This window comes from Dama dama, chromosome 33, assembly GCF_033118175.1.
Source record: "Dama dama isolate Ldn47 chromosome 33, ASM3311817v1, whole genome shotgun sequence".
NCBI lineage: Eukaryota > Metazoa > Chordata > Mammalia > Artiodactyla > Cervidae > Dama > Dama dama.
Genome location: NC_083713.1, coordinates 65,446,917 through 65,466,540, shown reverse-complemented (window position 1 = coordinate 65,466,540; position 19,624 = coordinate 65,446,917). Strand labels below are relative to the sequence as shown.

The 19,624-nt window shown below is 38.6% G+C and overlaps 1 protein-coding gene across 1 annotated transcript in view; it reads right to left on the bottom strand.

Annotated features, from left to right (window-relative positions):
- The window catches only part of NCKAP5 (NCK associated protein 5), a 1,007,389-nt gene that overhangs the window by 314,719 nt on the left and 673,046 nt on the right, over window positions 1-19,624 (bottom strand). The window contains exon 7 of the mRNA XM_061135363.1: window positions 6,057-6,206. Coding sequence (XP_060991346.1) covers window positions 6,057-6,206 — 150 coding nt within the window. The remainder of the gene's footprint in view (window positions 1-6,056; window positions 6,207-19,624) is intronic.

Here is a 19,624-nt window from a genome sequence, read left to right as displayed (position 1 = left end):
ATGGACATAGCAAATTGATGATGGTACATTTCTTTCCCCAAGTCACCTCTTTTCCAAACCTTGCCTCTCTCAGAAATCTGGAACATCCCGCGTTCAGTTACTAAGGTCAAAAGCCTAAAAGTAATCCTTGTATCTCATTTTCTCTCTATTCCACATCCAATACTTCAGTAATTCCAGTAGGCTTTACTTCTAAAATATTTTCTTACTTGACTATTTCTTGCCAGCATAGCATAGAGAAACTACATAACTGGAAATCAAATTCTCACACTTAACCTGACCTTGGCTAAGTCACCCAGCTTGCGTGGAACTCAGTTTCATTATCTGTAAAATGGGGATTATAATTATCATATACATCTCATTCCATGGGGTTGCTATGAAGATTACAATAGTGTATATGTGTACATGTGTACGTGTGTGAAAATCATTACAATTCCCCACTAGCCCACTGATATTACTGTATAGTTTTATTGTTTTTATTCCCTGTTAGTCTTAAGTTGCCCAACTAGACCAGTCTAATAATATGTCTTGTTTAGAGTCTGAAACAACCTCCTACCTGATCTTTTCTACCTCTGTCCTACTGCTGCTGCTAAGTCTGACTTTAGTCATGTCTGACTCTGTGACCCTCTTGACTGTAGCCTGCCGGTCTCCTCTGTCCATGGGATTCTCCAGGCAAGAAAACTGTGTCCTACTATCAGCCCACAAATCAGCAAGAATTGTCTTTCTAAAGCACACATCAGATCATGCTACTTCCCTAGTTAAAAATCTCTACTGGCTTTCCTTTCCATGTATCATTATGTTAAAAGTCTTTACTGACCTAGAAGGCTTTAAAGGGTATAGCCTTTGTCTACTTCACTGAACTCAATTTCGTTTCAGTTTTCAAATCTTATACCTTATTTCCCTAGGACAAAGTTCTTACTTCTGTTCCTCTAAATTGCCAAGTTTTCTACCATCTCTGGGCTTTCACACTTACAATTTCTTCTTGTTTGTCTTCCAGACACTTACACAGTCATCTTCTTTTTTTAATTGATATACCTCCACATGACCCAATATGAGAAGCCACTGGAGATAAATACCTCTCCCATTTCCATCCCCAGAGTCTCTACTACTGTGTCACCTCATTTTTTCTTATTCAGAGTGTCTTATTTATATATTCGTTGTTTGCTTATTTATTATTTTATTTAAGTTTGTACATTTTGTCTGCATTCCCTGGGGTTGACTGGGGTTGAGGACCATGAAAATTGATCAAATCCCAGGGTCTAGAATAGTGTTTCGCCCATAGAAGGCATTCAGTTAATATCTATTGACTAAAATATCAACATATAATTGTGATGTGTGGCCAGATTTGAGAATTGCTATTCTAGACTACCTCATTTTAAATAGGAGTTACTGATTAACAAGAATGCTTAAGCTTAGCACTTTAACTGTCCTACTTTCAAGGAAAGTTTAACTGTACAAGAAAGCTATTCACTTTAACACATTTAATTGTCACATTTTTTCTGCACAGAGTAAATCTTTCCTATAAGAAGCTAAGTTCTTCTGACTTCAGGCTGTAGCTAAGGCTTCTGCAAGAACCTGGAGACTCAAAACTCCCAGATGGTTTCAGGCCAGTCCTCCTTCTGGCTAGAGTCTGAGAATAAGAGATGCGATGGGAGTTTAAAGTGAGTATAGGGATGTCCAAGTTGATTTCTGGTCAAGTACGAAGTTGGTTAATGCATGGGGGAAAAGGGCTTTTTGGCCCATAGGGAGAGGGTTTGGAGACAAGGAATTGTGCATTTCAAGGAACATGCCAAGAGCAAACCTGGGGCCTGAGGCCAAAGTCCAGGAGTACAGAATAAGGAAGATACAAGGTCAAATCAACAGACTGTGAAGGTCAAGTCTGGGAAGAATCTTTAGATCCATGATGTGGGATGGGGTAGGAGAAAGGAATGGCAGGGGCCTGTGACATGGTGGTGCCGTGCCAATGAAAATGGTGAGCTCTATTTTGAGAAAGCAGTTTCTGATAGCAGCCATGGAAATCTAAACTTTTCTTAAAAACAGAAAATACCATCCTTAGCACTTAAGAGTTAGAGAAAATGTCCAAGCAGCATCCAGATTGCCTATGTGGTCCTTGTGGCATAGACATGAAATATATAAAATGGTTTCTCCAGCAGACATTGGGACCCTAAATGAAAATTATCATTTAGACCAAGGGGAAGCAGTTGCTGGGTGGTGATGTCAAGTGTCCTGCTCTTCTGCATCAACACTTGACAAATACCAAAACCAAGGCACTGAGTGGAGAAAATAACTGCTAAGAAAAAAAAAAAGTGTGAGATGCATGTGTATATGAAATTATTATTTTGACTGCTGGCCAAGGAGTTCTTTTTGGAAGGTGAATAAATGCCTTATTTAGTAAAATACCTTGATGAGCCAGGGAACAGTGTGGAATGAGACCATGAATGAGGTGCAGAGACCAGCAGAGCTCTATGTAATAACATGATGGGGAGTGTGGCTATGGGAGAGAAAACGTGTGAGAAAAAGCTGGTCTACGCCAGGAGGCTAGGAATTGAGGAGAAGTGACCAGTGAGGAATGCCCAGCAGCTGAGGGACTTGGAGGAAGGGCTCTCTACAGGGTGAGTGCAAAGCCCTTAGCCTTGGGGACAGTCTGCACGACCACATATTCTTCGTGGGACTGGATTTTGGGGAAAGTGAGTAAAGTGGATTCTGTTTCACCTGAGATGGATTCTGAAAGAAGAAAGAGGGATTGACAGTTGAATGGTACAGAAACGTAGCCCCTGGAATGACCACAAGAGAGAATGACTCTGAGGTAGGCATGGGAGCACTAGACTTTCTTCAGGCTGAGGGATCTGGTGCTTGGACAACATATACTTAATTCTCAAAGTCAGGGACGGCTTGGCTATAATCTAGGTTGTTTTTTTAAAAATTCATTTTATTCAAGTACAGTTGATTTACAATGTTGTGTTAATTTCGATACAGCAAAGTGATTCAGTTATAAATATATATGCATTCTTTTTCATATTCTTTTCCACTAGGGTCTGTCACAGGGAATTGAATATAGTTCTCTGTGCTATACAGTTGGACCTTGTTGTTTATCCACTCTATATATAATAGTTTGTATCTGCTATTTCCAAACTCCCAGTCTATCCCTGAATCAGTTCAGGCTGGCTTTGAATAATATTGTGATATTCATCAAGAACATGATATTAAATGTCAAGTTTGTCTCTTCTTTTCTGCACCTGTTTGTGGAGCAGGAATGAATGAAATCGGCTTTCCATCACTCTGACAATCATAACTCTCTGCTTCCTACCACACCAGGGGCCAAGAGATTAAGGTACAAAAATATGATTGTTTCAAAAATACACTGATGGAAAAGAAAATATTTTTGTCTTTCTAAAATCTTGCTGCATGACATCAAAATTCACCAAAGTAATTTTGAAGCATTATGGTTAATTCACTAGCAATCTCCCAAAAGAGCATTTTGTTAAAGTGTAGAAATCTATGTGGGGGTCTGTGATCAGCTCTGACTACAGTCTATCAAAATCAGTCTTTTATCTTCTCACAGTAATTGTTAACTTATGCAAATAATTCTATATAGAGAACACAAATATTAAATTTTTAAAAATAAAGTAACACAAAATTCTTGTAACAATTAGAGGATGTATAACTGTGTGTGTGTTTGTGTATGTGATATGATTTCTTTTTATTATCTGTTTAGGTAGTCTTTGCGACCTGATGGACTGTAGACCACCAGGCTCCTCTGTCCATGGGACTCTCCAGCAAGAATACTGGAGTGGATTGCCATTTCCTTCTCCAGGGGATCTTCCCAACCCAGGGATTGAACCTGGGTCTCCCATATTGTAGGCAGACGCTTTACCATCTGAGCCACCAGGAAGTTTAGGTAGACAATAGTGACTACTATTAGGAGCAAGGAGAGAGTTCATTTACTATTCAGTAAAGAATTTTAGGAAAGAAATCATGACATTGTGACTATAGAACATTAATTTAGGAAATAAAATATTTTTTTAATTAAAATTGCGGGGCTTAATGGCACTTAGAGATATCATTTATTGTATCCAACTGATCCTGGAGGCAAGAGTTGTTGCCTGAAGTGTAAAGATCTCTGTGAAAGAAAAAAAATTACTGTTCTTTCTTACTCAGTGAGGGTTTAAAAAACATTCACTGCCAAAGACACTTTTTAGAAACCTCTTAGCTTGATTAAATAAAACGTCCTTCAAAAGTTGCCTCAGTGACAATTAGATGAACTAAAAGCAATTTTCACTGTGATCATCAATAAGACTAAAATTTAAGTTATGTGGTTATAGGTAAATAAATTGTAATATTAATTCGTTCCTACAATAAAATCCAGTTAATTCAACCTCAAGACAAATCTAAGTTCTCAAAACTCTCAGATAACAGCCTCAGTTTCCCTTGAGAAGGCCTTTCTACCTTTCACAGCGATTATCTTGGGAAAATGACAAATGAGAACCTTTGGGGAAACAGGTGAATATTGGCCTTTTGCTCAAAAGGAACTGCCAGAGGGTCCCTAAGTTGACCTCTCTTCTGCCCCATATGTGACATCACAGACTAAACCTTCAGTCACCCTGGTGTGGAACAGTTGATGTTTTTCATTCATAGTTCTTATATTAATGATAGTACTCAGATAAATAGGGGGAAAATCATGTAAGGAAAGGCAGGAGCCTTGGAGTAGGAGGATAGAAAAGGCCATAGGCCAGGCACTGTTGTACAAATATTAACTCACTCAGCCCTCATTACTTCCCTGTAAGGTAAGTTACTATTATACCCAATTTTACCGTTGAGGCAACAGAGGCATACAGTCTAATTGATTTGCCCAAGGATTCAAAACTAGAAAATAATAAAACTGAGATTCAAACCAATCTGTGGGAATCTGTCTCCAAAGTCCATAATCTTATTCCTTTTGCTTTACTATTGCTGAGGAAATTAAAGTAAAAATGGTATGTGTCTAGAGACAACATGGTTGTTAGGATTGGGAACAGAACTGCAGAAGTCAGTAAAAGAAAAGAGGATCTTCCAGGGTCATGTTTCTTCACATTACCACAGGAAGTTTCAGGATTCCATAGAAACTGTGGTGAAAGTGAAAGTTGTTCAGCCATGTCCAACTCTTTGTGACCCTGTGGACTGTAACCCACGAGGCTTCTCTGTTCATAGAGTTCTCCAGGCAAGAACACTGTAAAAACAATATTTTTAGATATTGGCTGAGGGCCCATTGTGCCTAGTTTAAGAAGAGGTGGCCTTACCATAGTCCTTGCTTAAAAATAATTACATTCCAGTATTATATGCAAACAAAACATTTATTGAAAGGAGGTAAGCCAACTCATGGAACAAGGCATCTTTGCTGGATCTTTCAGCATGTGAACTAATAACTAAAATGCTCTTTGAGGGCTGCTAAAAACATTTGGGAATTAATAGTTGAAATGATGTCAAATGCCACTAAGTAACAGACCAGAAGTTTTGAACTGTTTTGGAGGACTACAGTGGTCAAAAACCCTCCTTAAAGCACCCTTCGTGCAACTTCACCTCTATTTATATATGTTTTATATGTTGAACTTCAGCATAAGCTTTTTCTGTTTTTTGAAGAAACAGCTCTACTGCTTAACATTATTTTTCTTATAATTGTCCTTGCACAGTATTCAATAGTTTGTTTATTCATTCATTTATTCAATCATTAGGTATTGGGAAAATAAAGCAAGAATATCACTCAACCCTTCCTTTAAAGAACTTGCAATTTTAGGGACACTGATCTAGTTTGAGGGTCAAACTGAATTTAAGATAAATTATTGTCTTATGTACCCTTTTCAAGGCAATACAGTCATAGTTACCAGGTTAAGACTCATTCAGTGAAACAAATTTGAACGTTAAACTCAGCATTGACAAAGGCATCTCAACGGCAGCTACTAGATCCTATTAGTCTGGGAGAACTAAGAAAGGGAGATTTATCCTTTCTCAAAAGCAGTGCCAATAAAAGAAGCAGGACCCGGTTATTTTTCTTTAAACGTGTGAAAAATGGCTCCATTTCTCACCTCTAGAGCTCTCAGTCTTTCCAGCAGCCATCTGGTCTTCTCCTGCCCCTCGTCCTCACGGCTGCCTTCACTCCTCGCGTCCTCATCCAGCACCACGTGACGGCCTTCCAAAGCTGTCTTGTGCTTTCGCTCTCCTTCTGACAGTTTTTCCTGAAGCAAGAAAGAATTGTTGTTTTTAGTCATCTTCACTGAAACATGAGAAAGAGTTTAAGGCTGAAGAGTCTGGATCTTTCCTTTTTGCTTTCTTTCCAGGGCTGAGGTAGAGAAAATTTTGCTAAACACATTCTGAGCGGTGCTTGTATTAGTGGTGCTTAATACTATAAACACAAGAGATAACTTCAATGAATTTTGGCAGGTTAAGTCATAGGGTTACCACCAGTGAATGCACATGTCCTCTGCCCTGTTTAAGAAGTGACTGAGCCCAAAAACTTGTAGGTGAAGTCATGTGGTTAATTCACTTAGATCTGCACCATGAAATTCAGCTCTGCTCTAAACTGCAGGAAAGTAAGTCAATCTTGATACCTTGACTTGTGTATAGCTTAGTTCCTCAAAATAAGATCATCAAAGTCACTGGACGTGCAACCAATATAAGCTAAAAGAAAATACCACAAAATATTTAAATGGTAAAGATCTCAGAATCCTATGCTGAAACCACTTAGTTCCTTCAGCTCAATAATGACATGGCTCTTAAGGACCCTATAGCCCCCTTTCTAGAAAATACTCCGGGATCTGTAGCATAGCCTTGAGGCAGACATAAAATGTTATCTTGCCTGGCCTCCCTGTTCGTTGGTGGCTCCTTACTCAACCCTGTCACTTGCAGCTTTTTGGAAGTTGGGAAGTATGAATTTGAGCCTCATGACTGGCTCTTGCTTTCAAAGTAAAAAGAAATGTCAAGAGCATATCATATGAAAAATATGATATCCACTTTTATACATACATCAAGACACTGTGCTACAGAATCAGGTGTCATCATTCCATCACACTTTTTAACTCTAACCAGAATGCTATAGAAATCTTTGTATTGTTACAGCTGGTTGCCAACCATGTGGGCTAAACTGGATTTCAGTGGTGAGAGGTTTCTTTTATTCAGCACTAGACTGAGATCATTTGCAAATATAAAAGTATTAAGAGGTAGGATTCTTAAAAAAACCCACTGGGAAAATAACAGCATAAGCAGGAAAAAACAAACAAACAAACAGGTTTTTAACTGTGTTCATAAAAGTGTTTTGCATGTTCTGAAATTGTTTAACTTCTTTTTTGAAAATAAAATATGAAGGAAAAAATTCAATGTATATGCACACATGTATAAGTATACATGCATGTATAAATACATAAAACATTGGAGACTATATAGAAACTTAACCCATGTTAATCTGTTTCCTAACAGATTTCAAGATATAATTTCCATTTCTTTATATAAATGTGCAATTGACTAAGCAGGTGATAGCTCTTTATAAAACCAGGCCTGGGTGTGTCCACATACAATGTACAGGTGTGTCCACTTCTGTAGCTGGAGCTAGTTCAGTTCAGATACATGATCAGCAAGTTTAAAGTGCAGATCCCCAAGCCAAGACAAACATCCAGGACTGTATTTTTATAGCTTTGATTCTTTAAGGTTTGTTCACTCATCAGACCTTCATTTCCATGATAAGGACTTGAAATCTGCAGTTACAACTCAATTTAGAAATAAAGAGGTCCTTCTACTTCTCTTTTAAGATTCGAGAGCGCTGTACTTAAACACTAAATTGGGATTACAAAGCAAGCTTTAAAAAATATATATATCATCTACCACTATTTCTGTATGTGTGTATACACACAGAAACAATTTTTAGATAGAATTATTAGATAGAATTACTCTATCTAATTAAAACAAACAAAGAAAAGTCACTGGTATAAACTGTAAGCCAAAAGACTTTGGGATATGGCAGCCAGATTCCACATCTACCATTTATCAGCTTTGCAAATAATGTTGGGCAAACTACTTAATTTCAATAACTCTTGGTCTTTGTCTCCTAAATGCTTAAATGAGGTTAACAGCTTCACACATAACATGCACACATCTATAGTCAATTCTCATTATTCATGATAGTTGTGTTCACTGAATTAACAAATACTGAATCATTGCTCCTAGGGGAGATATAGGGTTAGGTTTCTGGAGGCCTTTGGTTGTAACAGTTTCATCACTAATCAATACGTAATCTTGTTTTATGAGTGTTTCTATTTAAAGACATCTTGTTTAATATATAGTGTTGATTAATTAGCACTGAACTAACCACAAAAGGCACTATAACTCATGCTTGAACAAAGCTTATCTAATACCCATTTTCTCCATGAGGCACATCACAGCCTTCTTGCACTTAGGAAAATTAGACAGCAGTTGACACCATGCTTGGGGACCATTTTCAACAGTGAGACCACTCACAAAAAATATAAAAAAGTGGCACTAAACTGAGTGTGAAAGCACACATTCCCAGTGGGAGAGCTGAGAAAAGAAAGCAGGACGTTGTTTTGGTTGACCTAAGCTGGCATAATACAGGTGTTGGACGACTTAAAGTCTTCACCCCTCTGCAAATGTCCGTGAATAACCATGAAAGCACTGCAGGCTTTCATTCTGGCGTTGCAAATAAATTTTCTGCAGTGAGTGAATTCAGAAAGTCCAAAAATAATGAGGACTGGTTATATATATACATACACGCACATTCAAGTGTCTAGGCACAGTGCCTAAATATTATTATATGAACGAACTGGACACAATTCAGCATAGTATAGATTATATATGAGTATTTAGGTTACATAAAATTCAAGGGTCACTTTACATAATTGAAGAAAGGGTGATCAATGATGACTGGGAGGAGTGATTTTGTAGAAATGGAAATGACTTATGCTTTGGGGGAGTGATACCACTTGAATAGGTAGAGAGGTATAGGATGGGATTTCTGGTTAAAGAGAAAATTGGAACAAAGGCCCCCAGTCAGGAATGTATTTTGTCCTTATTGGTTCATGAGGAAACCGGTTTAATTATATTGCAAGAAAAACTGAGAGGCAGGTAATAGAACTGGAGAGTAAAAGAAAGGGTTATTGGAAATGAGAAAGAAAAATTCAGACATTATTCATTAATTCATTTATTTATCCTATAAATGTTTCTTAAATACAAAGTATTGGCCATTTGATAGTCTAGTACTAGAGATATGGCAAACAAGACATTCTATACTCTATGAATTTGTATCCTAAGTGTGGGAAACACAATAAACTCCAAGTCAAGTCAGTAAGCTCTGTAACTGTAGCCAGTGGTATGTTTAGGGACAATATGAGATATGGTGTCATCAGCATAGGTGTGTCTGAGGAGGTGGTCATTTAAGCTGAGACCAAATGACGGGAAGGAAGAAGCTGGACAATGGTCGGGGAGAAAAACATTTCACGTAGAAGAAACAGCAAAGCAAGCACCCAGGGGCAGGGCTGAGCTCGTCTTGCTGACCTGTTGAGGGAGAGTCTGTGTGACGGAGCACAGGGACCCCTAAGAGTAAAGAAGAGCAGGGAATGAGATTAGAGAGTTGGACCATGGCAGTCTTTCAAGGCATGGAAAGCGGGTTAGGTTCTATTTCAAGTGCAGTAAAGAGGAACTGGAGGCTAAGCAGGCGAGTGATAAGTTCTGGTTTACATTTTAGAAATGGCATCCTAACTGCTACAGTGGAGAATGGGCTGTGGAAGGAAGGAGCCAGGAGACCAGCTGGGAGGGTTTTCTACAAGAAGGAATAAAAATTAGGAATGCTCTCAAAGTATTGGATGAGAACTTACCAAAACCAGTTCTCATACTGGATGGTAGGCCTGACACCCTGGATTTAAAATCCTGGTTTTACAATTGTGCCCCTTGCTGGGCAAAACATTCAACCTTTTCAGTCCCTCAGTTTCCCCCAGATACAAAGTGAAATGGATAGACTAAATGTCCCTTGCAATATAAAGTTCTAAGAATTCAATTATTCAAGACACAATTTTCAGGGAGAAAAGTTATTAATGTGCTCAATGGTAACAGAAATGACAAGAATGACAAGAGGACACAAGAAGGACCTCTACATTTTGTAATAAGAAGGTTGTTAGTGGGAACTTGAGAGCTATTTGACTCAAGTGTGATGATGGTAACCAAATTGTCAGTGGTTATGCAAAAAGTGAAAAGAGAAAATAGCAGCAATTTTCTCAGATGCTTATTTGAAAGAGTGGCAGGGAAGGAAAGGAAATATAAAGAACTACAGCCAAAGAGCATTGAAAAGACAAGTGGAAACCTTGATTTCAAGATGCAGAAAATTGAGTTATTTGAAGAAATAAAGAGAACAGATGGAACTAAAGAGATGCTAGCAAAGATGGTATGAAAGTAGAAAGAGATCTCCCAAGCAGAGAAGGCAGAGCATGAAGGGCTTTGAAGGAAAAGTCAATGTTTTGTTTTGTTTTTGTTTTTGTTTTATGTGGTTCCCTGCAAAATATCATATCACAGCATAATTTCCCAGTTAGTACTGCAAGTCCTTAGTTAGTGTCTAGCCTGGGTTCTTAAAGAACAGGATTTAAGTGCACGTAGTCCATTTGATATACACAAAAAACACCAGTTGGGAAGTGACTCAAGCAAGGGAGCCACTGGAGGGCATATGACTAACCAACTGAAGTTAAATCCATGGGAAACTCAGGGAAACGGAACAAAGCCCAGAGCTCAGAATCATCCCACCCTAGGGCCAAGGGTGTATGTGTGTGTGTATGCTCAGTCATGTCCGACTCTTGTGACCCCAGAGACAGTCACCTGCCAGGCTCCTTTGTCCATGGGATTCTCCAGGCAATCATACTGGAGTGGGTTGCCATTTCCTTCTCCAGGGGATCTTCCCAACCTAGGAATCAAACCCAGGTCTCCTGCATTATAGGCAGACTCTTTACCAACTGCAAGGGAGTTGGGACATTCATACATCAACCTCCAAAGAATCAGTAATTGGGGGCGGCTCCTGGGGTGTCAGTCTCCAGGCTGCCACAGGCAGTAAGGTTTTTAAAAATATTTCTCACATAAAAGCACTCACATAAAAACACAGACACTGATAGCTAGAGATCTTGGGAGCACTCTGGATGACTTTGGGGTATGGGCAGAGCATCGTCAATGTCCTCTACAAGTGGAGAGGAGCTTTGTGACTGCTTTATATGACCCCACCAGGAAAGAAAGCCACATCTGTACACTTCTCAGGCTTAAAAACACATTTTAGTGTGCTTCAATTCTGCTAATAAAATGCCCTAAGACAAATCAAGTAAGCGCAGTAGAGTTATCCACCCTATCCTTTTCTTTACTCTTGTTTCTTTAAGCACGTACCAATGAGAGTGTTGGACTATAATGTAATATTGAGGAGGAAGACAAATGGAAAGGACTTATTAAGTAAACAGAGGAGCAAAAGAGGAAAATAGGTGGAGAGAAACAAGGAGAAGGTAGAGTTCTGGGAGAGCTGGATGGCTAAACCCCATTGACAGATGACTACTGTTGATTTCAGACAGGAAAGCTGTTGGATTTATATTATGCTTAAAAAGCATGACCAAATTTTTTAAAACTTAACTATACAAATTCTATACACACATAAATAACCCATTTCAACCAGAAATATTAATCCCTTTGCTATTAATAATTAATCTCCTGTGATTTACCTGGTAAAAAGAGAGCAGGACAGAGGTCAGAGACATATTTTAAATAAAATGTATTCTTCATGTAAACCTCTAAGAGGGAAACAAGACAAATGAGCCAAGTCCACTCCTGAGAATGGCAAACTGTGAAGAGAGTAAGTTGATTCCAGAAGTGACCTGTTTTCATGTTTCAGTCCTTTATGGACTTTAATCAGCAGTGAATTCTATAAAAGAGGCCACCACAAAAAACTTTCACTCCCCACATATTTCACATATGGTTGAGACCATAAGCTTGTTGCTCTCAACAAATACCAGTGGGTATGCAGGAAGTTAAAGATTTAGAAGCTCAGTTAGTATCCAAGGGTTTAAATCAAACTCTGCCTTGAAGGTACATAAAGCAATCCTTGGAGCTGTAAGTCTCTTTAAGCGGTCACCAGGGCAATGATTCACCTGGAGGGAGCCCTATCTTTTGTTCTCACGTAGTCAGCATCATCAGACCGATGTAAAATAACATCGAGCAACACAAAGCTTGCAGGTGCGTCAGCTCAGCTCGGATAGATGACAGTCCAGGGGGCTCAGTTAGTCCAAAGAGCAGGCAGGACAGCTCCTCACTGACGGCCAGCTACTATTCAAAAACATCATTGAGGAAAGTGATCATAAGACCCTGCTCCCAAATTATGTCCTATTCATCTTTCGGTAAACAGCTTCCCCTAACCCAGCACAATGGGATTCAGGCAAGGTTTCATGAGGTAATCTTACTTTATAACTAATTAATCAATCCATCCATCTAATACATATGTACTGAGTAGCTTTTGTATGCCAGGCACTGTGGAAGATGCCAGAGGTAGACAGGTCAATAAAAACACATATGGAGCCTATTGTCATGAAGCTTAGAGTCTTGTGGAAGGAGACAGTAATCAAAATGTCACCAGCAAATATAAAATAACACTGTGATATGTGCTGGGAAGAAGAGATTCCAGGGGCTTTGGAAAATCATTACTAGAGGGATGCAAGAGAGGTCAGGAAAGTCAATGCTCATGTTTACCACCACGGCAGTTGACCAGGAAATGCCCATGAGGTTGGGGAGGGAGAGAGCAGTTTTTAAGAAGTCTGAAAGGAGGCGTGTGTATCTGGGGAGGAAAGTGAAGCTCGATGGACTAATGAGACCACGCCACAGGTCGAGGAATGCTGCCTTTCCTCTAAGGGCAATAGGAAGCCATGGACTGTTCTCATGCACGTGTGTGTATGTATACATGCACACACATGATACGGGGGTGGGGGCAGTTGACAAGGTAGGGTCTGTATTTTAAAACAGATCCTGGTAAAGTGTGGAGGATGGACTGGAGTGAGGTTAACACAGACATGGGAAAGGTAAGAGCTACTGCAATAGTCTAAACAGGAGTTGACTGACCCATGATTCAAGTGACAATTTCACAAAATGAGACCTCATGGTCTGTAATTATGTTGTGATTTTGATTCTTTAATATGCAGTTACTCCAAGAATGACAAATACTAAAATTTCCTTAGGTCACTGTTGTTCAGAGTGGGTTGACAGCTGCTGGCATCAGTCACCCATTGGTCAATAGGTGTGGGAAGCAAAGTGTCGCTTCCTTAAAATGCAGATACCTTGGCCAACTTGGGCTCCAGTGAATCACAATATCTAGGAGTGAGGCCAGGGACCTGTAGGTTTAGAAAACACCTCAGGTAATACTAATCTATGCCAAAATTTAAGAGCCTCTGGACAATGATGCTTCAATATATAAGATAAATAATTTTTACTTTAGATAAGCTTTTGAGGTTGCCCATTTGATTTACTTCTTATAATTATTCTGCAGAATAAACAGAATAATTATAAGAATGCTGCAGAATTGCCTGGTGTACAAGCTTGGCCTTAACATGGTGGCACTGCTGTCTTCCAGCCCATGAACTGGGGGAGCGACATTAGGTCTGAGCCCAGGACTGCGAGGATTATTAAAGAACACAAATTTGGGCAAAGGGGAAAGGCAGTGTATGCCATATGTGGACATAACTTGGTATTTCATTTGATAGGATAAAGGGAGAGTCAGCCTCATCTGTTTCTTGAGGTCCATCAAATTCCATCTCACTGTGATCTATTCTCATTCAGAGTGGGAAGAGACCCATTTTAGTTTTAGAACAAGTAGAAATAAAAAATCTACATTCCAGTCCTAACTCTGCCTCTAACCAGCTGTGTGATTTTAGTCAAGTCACATAACTTCTCTGTCGCTTAATTTCCTCATCTGTGAATACAATGTACAGAAATAGACTATCGCAAAGGTCCCTCCTAGCTTTAAATGTCTACAATTTTGATCATCTGTAAAAATTCAATTTAGAAGAATAAGTATTTAAATACTACTGAAGTTCAGGAATGTTAATACAGAATGCCATTAAAGTTAGATCTGCCTAGAAGATACCTGGGGTAACAAAATCTGTTTGCTTCTTTCCAGAGTGTCTGTCTGTCTGTCTTCCTTGGGGAAAAACCTCCCCTCCCACTTTTTTTTTGCTGTGTATTTCTCTTGGGCCCTAGGATAGACATCACCTAATCTAATCTTTGCTTTTTTTTTTTTTTTTGCATTTAGCATGTTTCATTCTCTGTCTATAAGAAAGGAAAGACCTGATAAGCAATATTAAGGGAGAATTTAGTGAAAGATACTTGTAACACTCACAGGAAATCATGCCCAACGTGAGTCCTGTATGTGAAAAGAGCCTTTGCTTAGAGGAGGAATAGTTTCAAGTATCTTCTGGTTGCAAGTATTTTTTTTTAAATCACCCATTTCTCTATTTTTATTATTTTTAATTCTGATGGCCAACACAATGCCAATATACAGAAACTCTGCATATATGGTAATAATAGCTATACTGTATTCCAGATCATTCATTATTTTTCTAAAGGAGATTGTCCTTAGCTCTTACCATGAAAAGGATGGAAGGAAGAAGGGAGGGCAAGAGGGAAGAGAGGAAGAAGAAGGGAAGGGAAGAGACTCACCTCAAGTACATGCAGTTTTCTAACTTGAAGATGGCAAAATGAAACCATGGGGATATGAAGAGACAACCAACTATCTAACTCTGGAAAGACAGTCAAGGAAGTTGGAACATGTTTTTCATTTTGGATATCCAGCCATGTGTTAAATATCTGCCTACTAATTCATAGTAAAAATATAAAAATACATAATTTAAGGCTGATCACTTAAGGAAGAGACTTGGGTGGTGTTAGTATAAAACAATAAGCCCTTTCCAGAACACAAAAGACATAAATTGTATTTAATATTTGTAGAACACTTCAGAGTTAAGCCAAATCACCTCATGCATATCATTTAACCTACTCACTGCCATGGGGACATAGAACAAATATCCTGGACTCCCTTTATAGACAAAAAAACAGGCTCCAATAGGTTACAAAAGTATAACTGTTAGTCGCTCAGTTGTGTCCAACTCTTTGTGACCCCATGGACTGTAGCCCCAAGGCTCCTCTATCCAAGAGATTCTCTAGGCAAGAATACTGGAGTGACTTGCCATGCCCTTCTCCAGGGGATCTTCCCAACTCAGGAACTGAACTCAGTTCTCCTGCATTGTAGGCAGATTCTTTACCATCTGAGCTGCTAGGGAAGGCCAATAGGTTATGAAGAGTCCTGTTAATATTTAGTGGCAGAGTCAGAATTTAATTACAGTGCAATTTTAAGCGTCATGCTCTTTCTACAGGTCTAGTTACTTCTTTTGGACTTTCCCATGTACCTATAGATCTATCCCTACTGCTAATTCTATCTGAGAGTCTGTGATCTTTATCCAACCATGGGCCATGCTGCGAGACCACATCTTCCCAAGGTTCTCTGGTCATTTATCCAGGGAGTAGGTGATTTTATCAGAGATGTTGGATCTGGCCTCAGGTGACCATCAGCACAGTAGATTTAACAAACCACAACCATTTCCACAGTTAACAACGATTCAATTACTTCAAAGCAGAAACACATACCTACTGTGTTTGTAAGCAAATGTAGAGGACAGCCGTCTAGCTGACAGCTGCCCCAATGAGCCCCGGTGGCTTCAGCCTCTGATTGACTTACTCATTTGTTGTCTGGTGGTGGGGAGAGTGCACAGAATATATTGTCACTTTAGCTAGCACTTCGGCAAACACCATAACAACATTCCCAGGGATTGCTAGCAGCTTTTGTTCAGGACTAGCATACTAAATTTTAAGGGGGGAAACATAACATCAAATAAATCACAGGGTTTTAAAAGAACATCCAATTTGTTCACAGTTTAACATTAGTACTGTCAGGCAAAACATATAAAACTCTTCTTTTTCATCCCTGGATTTGACTTACAAAGTGAACTCAGCACACAGTAAAATCCCCAAGATTAAATGTGCATGATGGATAAGAGAACAAAGTGTTTTCTTTATGTCTCTAATATGAACCACGACCACTGGCGTATCAATTCACATCTACTCCACATTATTCTTCACTCAAAACACTACTCAATACTGCCAACTATCTTCCATATTGAACAGCTCTGTGAAGGTACATTAATAAATTTTCTGATGATGCTTTTATTGCCTGTTCCATCTATCAGCAACATTTATTTCCCTTTAAAAAAAAGTTCAATTCCAAAAACACTTTAAAGGAAAACTCTACTGTGGAATAGGATGATGTGAAAAATTGAGCTGTAATTTTCATTATAGGCATGCTTCAGGTGGTAAGAAATCTTAAAAAAAAAAAGCAACAGAAATGATGTCCTTGTAGCCCATAAATAGTTGTCTGAGTGTAACTCAAGCAGAAAGAAACCAAAAATGCTAAGAATGTTATGTAGGGGAGAATTTCAGTAGTCAGTGGCTACACTTAAATGCTTGGACATCATTAAATGCAATTTATAAGTTAACATCAAAATTTACATTCAAAATCTCTCTTTTTCCTCTTCTGCTCCCTTTCTCCCATCTTCCTAGCTTTCAGAGAGAATTCATGGAACAGGAGAGCCAGATAGCCTCCAGAGGAAAGTGCCTGGGCTCAGCAAAGTGAAGTGAAGTGAAGTGAAGTGAAGTCGCTCAGTCGTGTCCAACTCTTTGCGACCACATGGACTGTAGCCTACCAGGCTCCTTCATCCATGGGATTTTTCAGGCAAGAGTACTGGAGTGGGGTGCCATTTTCTTCTCCAGGCTATCCCAAAATGAACAAATTATTCAGTCCTTAACTAGTTAGTGGTGGGTGGCAGCATTTATTACTGATGTCTTTATATACATCTCAACAGTCATGTTTGCAATTCCCGGGCAGAATTTTAAAGAAAATTTAAGCAATTTAAAAATATTTCTAACCTATGGACACCTTATCTTTGACAAAGGAGGCAAGGATATACAATGGAAAAAAGACAACCTCTTTAACAAGTGGTGCTGGGAAAACTGGTCAACCACTTGTAAAAGAATGAAACTAGAACACTTTCTAACACCATACACAAAAATAAACTCAAAATGGATTAAAGATCTAAATGTAAGACCAGAAACTATAAAACTCCTAGAGGAGAACATAGGCAAAACACTCTCCGACATAAATCACAGCAAGATCCTCTATGACCCACCTCCCAGAATATTGGAAATAAAAGCAAAACTAAACAAATGGGACCTAATGAAACTTAAAAGCTTTTGCACTACAAAGGAAACTATAAGTAAGGTGAAAAGACAGCCCTCAGATTGGGAGAAAATAATAGCAAATGAAGAAACAGACAAAGGATTAATCTCAAAAATATACAAGCAACTCCTGCAGCTCAATTCCAGAAAAATAAATGACCCAATCAAAAAATGGGCCAAAGAACTCAACAGACATTTCTCCAAAGAAGACATACAGATGGCTAACAAACACATGAAAAGATGCTCAACATCACTCATTATTAGAGAAATGCAAATCAAAACCACAATGAGGTACCATTACACGCCAGTCAGGATGGCTGCTATCCAAAAGTCTACAAGCAATAAATGCTGGAGAGGGTGTGGAGAAAAGGGAACCCTCTTACACTGTTGGTGGGAATGCAAACTAGTACAGCCGCTATGGAAAACAGTGTGGAGATTTCTTAAAAAACTGGAAATAGAACTGCCATATGACCCAGCAATCCCACTTCTGGGCATACACACTGAGGAAACCAGATCTGAAAGAGACACGTGCACCCCAATGTTCATCGCAGCACTGTTTATAATAGCCAGGACATGGAAGCAACCTAGATGCCCATCAGCAGATGAATGGATAAGGAAGCTGTGGTACATATACACCATGGAATATTACTCAGCCATGAAAAAGAATTCATTTGAACCAGTCCTAATGAGATGGATGAAGCTGGAGCCCATTATACAGAGTGAAGTAAGCCAGAAAGATAAAGAACATTACAGCATACTGACACATGTATATGGAATTTAGAAAGGTGATAACGATAACCCTATATGCAGAACAGAAAAAGAGACACAGAAATACAGAACAGACTTTTGAACTTTGTGGGAGAATGTGAGGGTGGGATATTTCAAAAGAACAGCATGTATACTATCTATGGTGAAACAGATCACCAGCCCAGGTGGGATGCACGAGACAAGTGCTCCGGCCTGGTGCACTGGGAAGACCCAGAGGAATCAGGTGGAGAGGGAGGTGGGAGGGGGGATCGGGATTGGGAATACATGTAAATCCATGGCTGATTCATATCAATGTATGACAAAACCCACTGGAAAAAAAAATAATAATAATAAAAATTAAAAAATAAAAATAAAAAAATAAAATGGATTGCTACTTAGCAGTAAAGTGGATACATGCAACAACATGAACAATTCTCAAAATAATTACGCTAAGCTAATGAAGACAATAAAAATGAGTCCATACTGTGTAATTCTATTTACTCATGATCTTAAAAAATGCAAAGTCATTAATAGCAACAGAAAGCAGACAGCCTTGCTTTTAAGCAAGCTGAGACCATGAAGAAGGACGAACAAGCAAAAGTTCTAAGCAATTTTTTGGGTGAATGGTGGGTGTGTATATTACCTTGATTTTCGTAATACTTCACAGATAAAGATATATATCATATCTATATTTTATAGCATATATATTTGACTTTTGAATAATAAGAGCTTGACCTGTGTAGCTCCACTTATAGATGATTATTTTCAATAAACATGGTACTACATGAAAAAAAAATAATAAAAAAAAATAAAAATATTTCTATCTCACTGTCCCCATAAATATACAGTGTCAGATAACCAACATATACAAATTTTTGTTTCAGAAAATATGATCAATACTATATATATTCTTTTTTGACAATTATTGCCAGGTCCATATTTATGTATCATCTGAGTTTGTTAAACTGAACTGAACTGACAAGTCTCTGCTAAGAAATGACTAAGTGTTCAAATACAATATTATTATTATTATTATAAAAAGTAATAGTTCAAAGCAGAGACATCACTTTGCTGACAAAGGTGCACATAGTCACAGCTATAGGTTTTCCATCAGTCATGTACTAATTTGAGAGATGGACCATAAAGAAGGCTGAGCAGCAAAGAATCAATGCTTTCAAAATGTAGTGCTGGACTGTTTACAATAGCCAGGACATGGAAACAACCTAGATGCCCATCAGCAGACTAATGGATAAGAAAGCTGTGATACATATACACCATGGAATATTACTCAGCTATTAAAAAGAATGCATTTGAATCAGTTCTAATGAGGTGGATGAGATTGGAGCCTATTATACAGAGTGAAGTAAGTCAGAAAGAAAAACATCAATACAGTTTATTAACATATATATATGGAATTTAGACAGATGGTAACAATGACCCTATATGTGAGACAGCAAAAGAGACACAGATGTAAAGAACAGACTTTTGGATGCTGTGGGAGAAGGCGAGGGTGGGATGATTTGAGAGAATAGCATTGAAACATGTATATTAT